This window comes from Physeter macrocephalus, chromosome 11, assembly GCF_002837175.3.
Source record: "Physeter macrocephalus isolate SW-GA chromosome 11, ASM283717v5, whole genome shotgun sequence".
Classification (NCBI taxonomy): domain Eukaryota; kingdom Metazoa; phylum Chordata; class Mammalia; order Artiodactyla; family Physeteridae; genus Physeter; species Physeter macrocephalus.
In genome coordinates, this window is record NC_041224.1 from 75,845,966 (window position 1) to 75,859,001 (window position 13,036).

Sequence of the window (13,036 nt, forward strand, 5' to 3'; positions counted from 1 at the left end):
GCCAACTCACTCACTTTACAGATGAGGAAATTGGAATCCAGGCTGTTTAGGTGCCCTATCCAAAGACATGGGGATAGTAAGTAGCAGAGCCTGGATTAGGATGTTTTCTCTTCACTTCTATGTTTAAGACACTGAAGACTGAAGATGTACCATTGTAAGATTTATGCAATTTTATTTTGAAGCTCTATAAAACCAAAAGAAATTAATAAAATACCTTTTCCCCCTTCTACTTACTGCTGTCATCACCCGCTACGAAAATAAACAAGATGTGTTGTCAATCTCTTCATGCACAAGATAAGAGCACAAACCATACTTTAGTACTCACTGCGATTTTATGATTCCGCATCATATTATCAAATTCCTCATTAATTTTTTTATATTTTTCTTCTGTATGTGGAGTTAGCACATAGGAAGTATCAGGGTCTGGGCTGTCGCACCCTCTGTGTTCCTTCTTGTTCAGAGCCTAAATAATGAAGTTAACAAAAAGGATCAACAAATAAAAAGTAGAGGTAAAGTAAAAGTACTTACAGGGCCTCGTTTGAAAATAAAATCACTATCTTCATTTAGTTTGCTGAATCTGTCCTCCGAGAGTGGACTGTGCTCAAAGTAATCGTCAGCATCAGGGCTCTCACAACCATTAAGGCCTTTCTTTCTTAATGTCTGAAATACAATTGGAAAATTCACACACAAATGATACTAACTTGCCATGAGTTTTTTTTGTAAAATTTATTATGAGAGCACAGACTGAATGAACTGGGTAATACAAGAGCCACTGAAATGGTTTTAAATGATCACAATGCACTCTAAGTCTTCAAATAAAGTAAACCTTACACATAAGCAAAATTATTTTCCCATTATACATTAAGAGAAAAGGAATATTTATATATTTAGATTCTTCCATTCCAAACTTCCTAGAGAATACTAAGTTACTCACTGCTCTGACAGTTACGATCCAAATCTGATTACAGCCTGATCAACATATCTGATAGGATCAATGAATATGAGACCCCGAAATACAAATATATCAAGATGATATATATATAAAGTTACCTTTATAAAATGAACATTTCAGCAACTTCATCTACTGACATTCCTTTCTGCCTGAGAGTTTATCCCATTCATCAGAAAGAATAGGCTCAATATCCCAAAAATTTCATTCCTAATTTGTTCTTAAATACTGTGATTTTGCTACATAACTCTGAAGTATAAAAACTCAAATACTTATTTACATATGACAGTAATGACTCTTTCCTACATAGAATGTACGTATCGTTAGTGACTTCACACATCTTTAAATTTTGTAAAAAGAACTAATTCAGCATGATATTTTCCACACTTTGCTAGCTCTTTCTACAAGAGTGCCTTCATGGAATGATTTAGTCCACTGAATTGACTTTCTGGAGAATTTTCTTGAGTGTTATCAAAGTATTCCCTGGATCATATTGACTCTTTTCCTTTCTTCTTACTTTGGGGTACAAATATAATGAACAGTTGGTTTTCTGAGTTTTAATTATTTTAATTAAAATCATCACAAAATGACTTGCTTAGTATTTAAAAGAATACACTTAAAACCAAGGGCTTGATAATCTATAGAATATTAATTCACTTACAGACTGTCTAAATTTTTAAAAATCCTGATGGGTCTTATTTTAAATTAGAATTTTGGGGTTCAACAACTTAGATAGTTTTGAGACTTGCTGATTTTCCAGCCAACCACAGAGGAGTTTTAGGAAGTTAAAATTCTCCAAGTAAGCCTACCTACTTAGGTTAAGAAATATTTGAACAATAGATTAGTACTAGATGAGTGCATTTATAAATGATTATTTATATTAGATTTAAGGTATATTTTAAATTAATTCATAATAATAGATCTTGGTATCCTTTAAAACATGATTTATAATAATTATGAATGCTATTTTACTCCCTTTTTTCTTGAAAGAACATAAACACACAATAAAGATTTGAGAATTCTTTCTTAATTTCTCTGAAGTCTATTTTAAAATTTCACTTTACTCAATTTGATTTTTTTTTTTTTGCATGCTTAAAGGATCATAAGAAATCAGTGGTATAGCTGTGTTAGCTTCTCAAATTGCTTGGCATGCACTAGGAATCCCATACACAATGCCTGAAACTCCCACCACAACACAATCAACTAAACATGAGCATATAGCAAACACTACACCTATTTCCCCAATAAGAGCCCCATGGCTCTAAGTTCTATGGGTCTAAGTAATCACATGAACTTTTATGTGTACTTAGCCATAAAAGGTCCTGTTGTTTAGAACTAAAAGGTGGACACGTATACTCCCCCATTCGTAGTAGCAAGTTCTGCTTGCCAAAGCTCTGCAACTTGCTATCAGCAATGAAGATGTTAACACTCAGAATACTGGAACACAGTGAACTCTTATAACCAACACAGCTCTAGAAACAGAACAAATATAGTAGTCGCCTACACACAGATTTTATCATGAAGTTGATTTATTCTAGCCTGAAATCTCTGGATATTTTCCCCTCATATTCATATATCTTAAGACTAAGTAATTCACAGCCTTGCTCTTCCACTAATAGCAATCACCAAGTATGTCTCTGAACATTTTTAAATTACAGAAGAAAAAGAATATGGCCTTTGTTTAGTAATTACACAAAAGTTTTATCCTACAACAGTAGGGTTAACTCTACTTGTACCCAAGAGGAAGAATAGCACTCTGGTATCTCCAGCTCTGCAAGTCTTCACTTTAGAGGGGGTTCCTGTCATTGTGAGAGAATTTAAGAGGCTGTATCAGCTCTGCAGATAACAAGCTAATGTACCTCTGTTGGATATCCAACTTGTGTCTTCTTATCACTAGAATATGAAGAGTTGTTTTGAGGACCCAACTACCATAAAAAGACTTTTTCTGTCTTCTTTATCTTACCACATAGCATAATAGTAAAAGTTTCTCCTGTGTCACTGGTACTAACAAGTGGAATGCTGTATCTATTAACAAGGCCAGGCGAGGCATATAAGAAACAGGTTAGCTTCAGTTTTCTTACGTGCTTCAAGTTAGCCACAATAAAAACACTTGCTCAATGAAGAAAACAGTCTGAAAGGTCACCACTAAGGAGGAATCTGCTTTTAAGTGGGAAAATATTCAAGAGTATTAGCACTGTGCACTCTCTATAGCTATTACTGATGATTATACTGTTCCACTCTTAAGTAAACAGGACTTTAAAAGTACTTTCTTCTTGTACATGTGATTGACAGTTTTTCAGTGCCATTATGGCAAACTTAAGGGGGAAACTCCATTGTGCCAAAATAATTTCATATTTCAGGGGCGTACACCATTTAAGTTGATGTATCCCAGTTGCTTTTCTTAAATAACTGTATTCTGAAACACAGATTATGAATTGCTAAAGGGACCAGTGGTGATAAATTATTAATCAGTTTAAGCTGACTTGATACAACCTGTTCTGTGTCCTTCACATCAGTGTTCCAAACATTGTTTAAAGATTCTAACTAGCAAGATTACTTACATGAAATCATAAAATTAGTATACCTACAATTTTCATTAGTCCATTTCTACAGAAAACAGAAACTTTATTTTTGGAAGGTCAGTTAAACACCTTTAAAAAGACAAACATTTCTACTTGTCACAACAAAGTTAAACTCTATTACAATTTTAATAGCCTTTCTTTTTGTGATTTTGGGAAATTTTACGTAGGTTTTAAATAATGAATGCCCTTAGCTAACATTTACCTTCAACATTAGTTATATAGAGACAAATTGTGAAAAAATTTTAAATGGATCAAAAAATAATTGCTAAGTGTTTTGTTTTTGTTTTTTTTTTTTTTGCGGTACACAGGCCTCTCACTGTTGTGGCCTCTCCTGTTGCAGAGCACAGGCTTGGGACGTGCACGAACCCGTATCGGCAGGCATACTCTCAACCACTGCGCCACTAGGGAAGCCCCTTGCTAAGTGTCTTTAATCTAAAACAATCCATCTGTTAGGACACATCCTCCCAGGTTATCTGATTCTTTGTGGTTTGTGCCGGTCTTCAAGCTATTTTACAACTCTGTAGATAGAAGTTTATTTGTAGAAAGTTGATAGTAATGCAAATAATTAGTGTTTATAGACATGCAAATAGATTCTGTCTGAAGGAGGTTTCAACTGACCTCTTTCCTCACAGTGGAAGATGTCAATTTTGCATCTATGAAGAAAATTCATTTTGCCTTCTTGATGGGCTTATGCGTTTCTCTAATCTTTGGATTTACCTTTAACCAGTTGCAACATTTTTTTCTTGTTCCCTGAGTAATGAGTTAAAAGTTTTGACTCATGTTCATTTTATAGCTGCCTAAGAATCATGATTTCACCTTTTCTGAAAAAAAATTGTTTAACAGTTTTAAGAGTGAAACCACCCTTGACTCGTGATTCACAGCAGATCCAAACTCAGGGGAAAAGAGTCTGCTCTTGTTAGAACTTAGTATTGGATTGAGTATCGGTTTTTAAAAGAAAAAAGCAATGTGCTGTTATTTAAAATTTTTGAAAATATTTAATTGTCTGATTAATAATCTGTACTAATTTATTATGGTATCAAAAATTAAGGAAATATGATCAGAGAAGGATTACGACCTTTCAATTCTCTTCAAGAAGTTAAGGACAATAATCCTTAATTTTTGTGACAATTCATAAATGAATTATTATTCATATCACAGTATTAAGAGTATAACCATATAAAACTGCAAACCCCACAATCTCTTGAAACAGGGTTCCTCTCCATCTGAAGCTAACAAGTTCCGAAGTAAAATTCAAGCTGTTGGGGAAAAAAGTAGGTAGTGTTTTGCCTGTAAGCATTTCCAGGGAGAAGGGATCCCTACATGACATCTAAACTTTCTGAGCTGGATACGCCCAAATTAAACTTACAAGTAAGAGGATGGTTTTTTTTTTGGTTTTGGTATTAATTAAATCAGTTTTAGTCAAATGAAGAGTAACTTAAACACTTCTACCTACTGATTAAAGACCTCATAGGTAGAAAGGCTCTTAAATTTAAGATTTCCATACCAACTTAAGGAAAAACATTAAAAAACTGAAATTTAGTGGGTATCCTGGCTAGAACTTCCATTTAGTTACATCCATCTTTATTCTTTGACTAGGTTATTATACAATTCTGTAGAGATGGGTATCAGTTTAAAACTATCAGAAAACTCACAGTAACTGCAAATAATTCTGTGAAATGTCACTGATTATCACATTGTGGATATTGACCAATTTTTGCTTCCCCATGTATTGGGTTGGCCAAAAAGTTCGTTCAGATTTTTCCATACCATCTTACAGAAACATCGGAACAAACTCTTTGGCCAACCCAAAAAATTCATTTCAGCATTCTTTACTGATGTGTGGTATTCTGAGTTCTTCTTTGAACTGGCTGTGACATCTTACTGGTTCACTCATTAGTTAATTAATTAAAATATTTGACACATGTTCACTTTATAGTTGAATGAGAGTAATGATTTTATACCTTCTTCCAAATCTAATCTGAAACTTTGAAGACCTACAGTCCCAACTGACTACTGCACATTTCCATTTGGTTATTTGGCTAATATCTCTATTTCAATTTAACCAAGATGGAACTCATTATCTTTTATTAAATAGATCCCCTCTTTGGACTTAGCTATTCTAGTCAACACAGCAAGCAATCTTGCTGTTCACTCTTTGTTCTCTCCCCACATTAACATGGAATTCCAAATTTTGTAGATTATTATTTTCATTTCCACTGACTATATATCCTCCTTCACTTTTCTCTCTCTTCTACTTTGTCCCTTAAATTGTTACAGATTCAGTTCTCCTCAATACCACTTTGTACTTGTCACCCTTGTTTTAAATCTTTGATGGCTCTCTGTGATCTAAAAGCAGTAGCCTCTAAACTTGCTAGATTACCCACCCCATCTGTAAACATATTTCATGCACAGCCCCAATATATGCATACAATGAAAAAATTATATGCATGAATGACTGTCAATCTTTTCAAATATTAACATGCCACATCTAAGGATGAAATATAATTTCTATTATTTTCTCCCTGACCCCTAGTAGTTTTATACATCTTACATCCCTCCTGAAATAACAGATGTAGAGTACAAAATCAAAATTCCTTAGCCTAACTGCAAGTCACCTAACAGCCTAGCTCTTACTTTTTTTTTTTTCCTTCCCCATTTTTATGCTTCCTGAAACCTCTGACCCAGACAGAGTGGTCAAAATTATTGTCCTCCTAACAGGCACAAAAATCCCTTCACTGATGTCACCCCACTTGTTTGAAACGCTGTCTTCTCTCTTATTTGTATGACTATTTTATAGCTCACTATGGCCTAGTTTGAACTCCATCTTTCCATGAAACTTTCTTCCCCCGCTGCTTCCTATGCTGAAATTTTAAGAGCACTTACTCTATAGAACATTCACGTAATACATGCAACATTGTATTTACTTATCTTCTGTATATTTTCTGTATTCTTCAACTAATCTATGAACTTTCAAATAAAGACTGAAGTCTAGACTGCTTTACATTTTCAAAGTCTAGACAAACAAGGTGCTACACACACATGAAATATGTATTTACTAATACTTGCACAATAAAAAAAAACATAGCAAAGGAGAGATCAGGATGATCTCTGACGTTATTTCAGGTGTCTTCTAAAACATAAAATTATGGATTTGTTATAATATACTTAAATAATAAGGCAATCCAGAAACATTAGTTGATCCACAGAAATCGTTGATAGTTGACTGCTTCTGAACTACAAAAATACAATTTCATATGTATAATTTCATATATAAGTTTAACTTACAATAGCCTATACTCTGAAAGCTGCTGGGATATTCTCCAGTGGGCTTTTGGGTAGGAAAGATTAGAATTGGTAGTGCAAGAAGACTTCTTATTCTGAGTGTACAGTTAGCTATAATCAACTAACAGCCAAAGATTCTGATTCTGGATCTTATTTTGAACACAGAAGGCTGAAGTATAAACCTGGAAATCTAAAAACCAAAAGCCTTACTTTTCTTAATTAAGGGAAACTCCATGTCATCTGTAGAGGATCAACCCAGTTCAAAAAAAAAAAAAATTTATGTTAGAACTGAGATAAGTGTCCACAGCTCACCAAATCTCCTCTCCTACTGAGAAAGTATCAGTAGGATACCGATACTTTGTGAGAAAGTATCATAATTGAAGCTTTTTTAAATTTGGGAATTATGTTCTGGTTACAAAAATGGGTAATTGGATAAGAACCCAGAACATCAATTTTTACATGAAGACCATCAGTTGTGCCTTCAGGAGAGTAATCTTGCAAACTAGCCATGGTGGCAGAGATGAGGGACCACGTAGATCTTGAGATGGAGTTCCTGATTTCAGGCCTTAAGGAGGCAGGTATGCTTCCTGCCTTGGGTGCAATCTGCCTGTATTCTTTCAGTAAGTCCCCCTTTGGTTTGAGCTACTTTAACTGAATTTCTATTCCTTATAATCAAAGAACCTTGATTAAAAAAAAAAATAAACTGTCACAATTCTTTGAGTCATGAGTTAAATCTCCTTATCTGTCTAAATCATCTAAGTCCCCAAACAAGTCTGGCTAATGCCTCCACAACCTAGCGTCCAGAAAAGATCCCTAACCTGGAGAAAACTGACTCAAACAACGATCTTTAAAGTCATGTGTTCTACTGTTCTACTTATAAAGTTTTAGCAGAACCCTATATATCTCTTTCAAGTTCAAGGAAACACTTTTAGAATTCTGGAATTCTGGGTATATATAAAAACACTGCTTGGCAGGCCCTGAACGTTTGCCTCTCATTTTCTAGTCTACATTACTAAATCTGTTGGTGAAACTGGAGATAGAAAGAATAAGGGAAAAGTAGAAAGGAGATAGGGAAAAGAAACTTGAGAAGGCAAGAACAATGCTGTTTAGACTTTTTTCTAAGTATAGCCAGGTTTTTTTTTTTTTAACACAATAAACTTAAAAAACAAACATATTTCAATATGGATTATAAATTAGGCAGAGGCAGCTAATTTTAAATAGATTTCTTTCAGCTTATATTCTGTCATCAGCAAAAAATAACATTTAAAATTTTAGACACATGTATCCTCCATGGAAATTACATATACACACACGTGTGTGTGTGTGTGTGTGTATATATATATATATATCAATAAATATATATGCACTAATACATATACACACACTATACTCTTCTGTGTTTGTTTACAGAGTGAAGAAACCTAGTATTCAGGATATTTTTCATTGTAAATATGTTTAAGTAAATATTTAAATCACGTGGAGTCTGAAATAAGAACTGATAAAAATCCCAGAGGACTGGCATTTTCTGGAATCTTAAGATATGATACTGAATTTTGGATTCAGGAGTCTATACTGCCTGAGTGTTTACTGGGGCCCGTGTCAGAGGCATTTTTAACATCAATCAAGAACTGAAATATACTTTAACATATGCTCAATTTATAATGACAATTGTCAAATTCCATTCCAAACTAATAATAACCATAGCACTTAGAAGTGAAACTAGGGAATTAAAAGTACTCAAAAGGTATATACGCATAGTTTTAAAATGCACGATGACCTCATCAACTGAACCAATCTACAATATCACCACCCACCTATCTCATTTCTGTGAAGCAGCTAAGCAGCTCCATAAACACCGGGTGAATGGATAATTTGTCAGCTCTAGCTTATAAGGAATAAATGAGTGCTTGTAAAATAAAGGAATAATATGTCTTGAGTTCCAAGGAACTTAAACTGGACTTCAGAACTTTTTTTAATGAAAAGTTCTCCTTTTCCCCATTTTTAATAACTTTCCAATTTTGAAAGATACTTCTTATTCTTCATAGACACTTTAAAAACACACAAAAACATTTAATTTTTAAAACTGGACATACATAAAGAAAGGTGCATCAAAATTTATATAAAATTCAACAATTATAAAGTGAACAACAGTAATGCTAATCATGTCAAAAAATAAACCAGAACCCTATATATCTCCCTCAATCACATAACCCTCCCCTCTCTCCTCTATAGGTAATACCATCCTAAATCTGTGATGTCAACTATCTGTACTTTCTCTATAGGTTTACCATATACATATCCCTAAAACTATAATTTAGCTTTGCTTATTTTAAAATATCATGTGAATGTAATATATGCAATGTATTATTTTGTCTGGCCTCCTTCATTATACTTTGTTTATTATATCCATAGGGTTGCATATAGTTACAGTTTATACATTTTTATTAAATACTGTATTATATGGGAAAAAAACTTTATCCATTCTATTACAGATGGACATTGGCCTCTCACTGTTGTGGCCTCTCCCGTTGCGGAGCAGAGGCTCCGGACGCGCAGGCTCAGCGGCCATGGCTCACAGGCCTAGCCGCTCCACGGCATGTGGGATCTTCCCGGACCAGGGCACGAACCCATGTCCCCTGCATCGGCAGGTGGACTCTCAACCACTGCGCCACCAGGGAAGCCCTGATTCATCTTTTTAGAACTCTCCTTGTTGTTTTGCTATCAAGATTAGACTAGCTTCATATAAAAAGAGTTCCCTCTTTTTCTATTCTCTGGAAAAGTTTGTGAAATATTGGCATTATTTCTTCTTTAAAATTCTGCTAGTACTTCTTAACAAAGCCATCTGGATTTGGAGTTTCTCTGTGGTAAACCTGACAATAAGACTACTCAGATTTTCTATATCTTTCATGATTCCATTTTGTTAAACTATATTTTTCTTGAAATTTGTCCACTGAGTCAAAATTTTGAGGCACAATGGAATCTTGAGATTATATGTGCTCAAAAAATTATATTAAAATAGCTCTTGAATAGAAAACTAAATGTTACCTTTGTGATCATCTAGTTCACCTCCTACCTTTATAGGGGAGAAGATTAAATTTAGGAGACACCAAGTTCTCACCCCCCCAACCCCACCACATCACACAGCTATTAAGTGGCAGTACTGGGACTAGAATAAAAGTCTTCCGATGTCCAGTCTAGTGCTCTTTCCACTACACTGTGTTAGTTCAGACTGCATTAATCAGTCAACAAACAAAAGGGAGACTGCATAGAGGACTGTGATCAGGAACCACCTTAACCACTGGAAAGAGAGCACACTTCTTGTGCATGTGGTTGTAGGCACTGCTTTCAGACTCCTTCCCCAGTTCTTCTATGACCTTATCCATATCTATCTCAGTTAGAGGTGTGTGATGTTCAAGCTATGGCTTCTTTGAATTTTAAGGTCTTACCCAGTATATACCTAAGTTTGATGGCAAAGGTGTCAGCAAATGGTAATGATACTTCTCCCCAACACCACCCAAAACAAACAGTTTTGGGGCCCTTGTCTTCTGGGAGCTAGATACTAGGCAGCCCAACAGTCTCATTTTACCCACAGGGATAATGTAACTCTGTTGCAGAGCTCCACATATAAACGAACACTTTGACAGAGTTGGCTCTTGGTGTACTGTGAAGTCAGGAAAGTATATCTTCAAAGCCCTGGCTCTTGGTTCTTCACTATCCGTGTGTGTGTGTGTGCGCGCGCGTGCGCGCGCCGTGTGTGTGTGCACGCACACACTTAAACTGTACAAATGACTTCATTTACCTTTATCCTTTTTTTCCCCCTTTAATCCAACAAAAATTACTGACAGCACTCTACTAGGTTCTGATATTCACTGATAAAACAGACATGGGTATCAACAGACACGGGACCTTCAAGATGGAAGAGGAGTAAGATGTGCAGATACCTTCCTCCCCACAAATACATTAAAAATACATCTACATGTGGAACAACTCCTACAGAACACCTACTGAACGCTGGCAGAAGACCTCAGACTTCCCAAAGGGCAAAAAAATCCCCACGTACCTGGGTAGGGCAAAAGAAAAAAGAAAAAGCAGAGACAAAAGAATAGGGACAAGACCTGCACCTCTGGGAGGGAGCTGTGAAGGAGGAAAAGTTTCTACACACTAGGAAGCCCTTTCACTGGTAGAGACAGGGGGTGGGCAGGGGGGAAGCTTAGGAGCCATGGAGGAGAGCGCAGCAACAGGGGTACAGAGGGCAAAGTGGAGAGATTCCTGCACAAAGGATCTGTGCCAACCAGCACTCACCAGCCTGAGATGCGTGTCTGGCTCACATGCTGGGGTGGGTGGGGGCTGGGAGCTGAGGCTCGGGCTTCAGAGGTCAGACCCCAGGAAGTGGACTGGGGTTGGCTGTGTGAAGACAGCCTGAAGGGGGCTAGTGCACCACAACTAGCCAGGAGGGAGTCAGGGACAAAGTCTGGACCTGCTGAAGAGGCAAGAGACCATTGTTTCAGGATGCCCGAGAAGAGAAGATTCCTTCCCCGTGTGCCCAGAAAAGGCAGAGCACCACCTAAGTGAGCTCCAGAGACGGACGCGAGCTGTGGCTATCAGCTAGGACCACAGAGACGGACATGAAATGCTAACGCTGCTGCTGCTGCCACCAAGAATCCAGTGTGCAAGCACAGGTCATTACCTACCCCCACACCCACCCCCCGTGAGCCTGCGCAGACCACCACTGCCAGGGTCCCGAGATCCAGGGACAACTTCCCTCAGAGAATACATGGCGCGACTCAGGCTGCTGCAATGGCACATCAGCTTCTACCGCCGTAGGATTGCCCCGCATTCCAATTATAACTACTGTCCCCCTCCCTCTCCCCAGCCTGAGAGAACAAGAGAAGCCTAATCAGCCCATGCTTTAACCCCTCTTGTCTGGGAGGGGAACAGACGCCTGAGGGCAACCTACATGCAGAGGCAGGGCTAAAACCAAAGCTGAACCCCAGGAGCTGTGCAAACCAAAAAGAGAAAGGGAAATTTCTCCGAGCAGTCTCAGGAGCAGCAGATTAAATCCCCACAATCAACTTGATGAAGCCTACATCTGTGGAATACCTGAATAGACAACGAATGTTCCCAAAATTGAGGCGGTGGACTTTGGGAGCAACTGTAGACTTGGGGTTTACGGTCTATGGCTGATTTGTTTCTGATTTTTATGTTTATCGTAGTTTAGTTTTTAGCACTTATTATCATTGGTGGATTTGTTTATTGGTTTAGTTGCTCTCTTCTTTTTTTAATGTTTTAAAATTTATTTTTTTAAAAATTTCATTATTTTTATTTTTTCTATATTTTTTTAAATATTACTTTTTTCTTCCTTTTTCTTCTTCCTTTTTTTCTGAGCCGTGTAGCTAACAAGGTCCTAGTGCTCTGGCTGAGTGTCAGGCCTGACCTCCAATGTGGGAGAGCCAAATCCAGGACACTGGACCACCACACACCTCCCAGCCCCACATAATATCAGTCGCTGAGAGCTCTCCCAGAGATCTCCGTCTCAACAGTAAGACCCAACTCAACCCAATGGCGAGCAAGATACAGTACTGGGCACCCTATGCCAAACAACGACGAGCAAGACAGGAACACAACCCTACCCATTAGCAGAGAGACTGCCTAAAATCATACTAAGTTCACAGACACCCTGAAACACACCACCGAATGCAGCCCTGCCCACCAGAAAGACAAGATCTAGCCTCACCCACAAGAACAAAGGCACCAGTCCCCTCCACCAGGAAGCCTTCACAAGCCACTGAACCAACCTCACCACTGGAGGCAGACACCAAAAACAACGGGAACTACGAACCTGCAGCCTGCAAAAAGGAGACCCCAAACACAGCAAGTTAAACAACGAGAGAAGACAGAGAAATATGTAGCACATGAAGGAGCAAGGTAAAAACCCACCAGACCAAACAAATGAAGAGGAAACAGGCAGTCTACATGCAAAAGAATTCAGAATAATGATAGTAAAGATGATCCAATCTCTTGGAAAAAGAATGAAGAAAATACAAGAAATGTTTAACAACGACCTAGAAGAACTAAAGAGCACACAAACAATGATGAACAACACAAAAAATGAAATTAAAAATTCTCTAGAAAGAATCAACAGCAGAATATCTGAGGCAGAAGAACAGATAAGTGACCTGGAAGATAAAAGAGTGGAAATAACTACTGCAGAGCAGAATAAAGA

General features: G+C 37.2%; 1 protein-coding gene across 9 annotated transcripts in view; it reads right to left on the reverse strand.

Annotated features, from left to right (window-relative positions):
* The window catches only part of MEF2A (myocyte enhancer factor 2A), a 188,403-nt gene that overhangs the window by 47,264 nt on the left and 128,103 nt on the right, over nucleotides 1-13,036 (reverse strand). For 5 of the 9 annotated variants that reach the window (XM_024114969.3, XM_024114971.3, XM_024114966.3 and 2 more), the window contains exon 5: nucleotides 326-463. In XM_024114969.3, the coding sequence (XP_023970737.1) occupies nucleotides 326-463 (138 nt within the window). Of the gene's footprint in view, nucleotides 1-325; nucleotides 464-528; nucleotides 661-13,036 lie in introns of all 9 variants that reach the window. The other 4 variants (XM_024114970.3, XM_024114972.3, XM_024114967.3 and 1 more) reach the window with 2 other exon arrangements.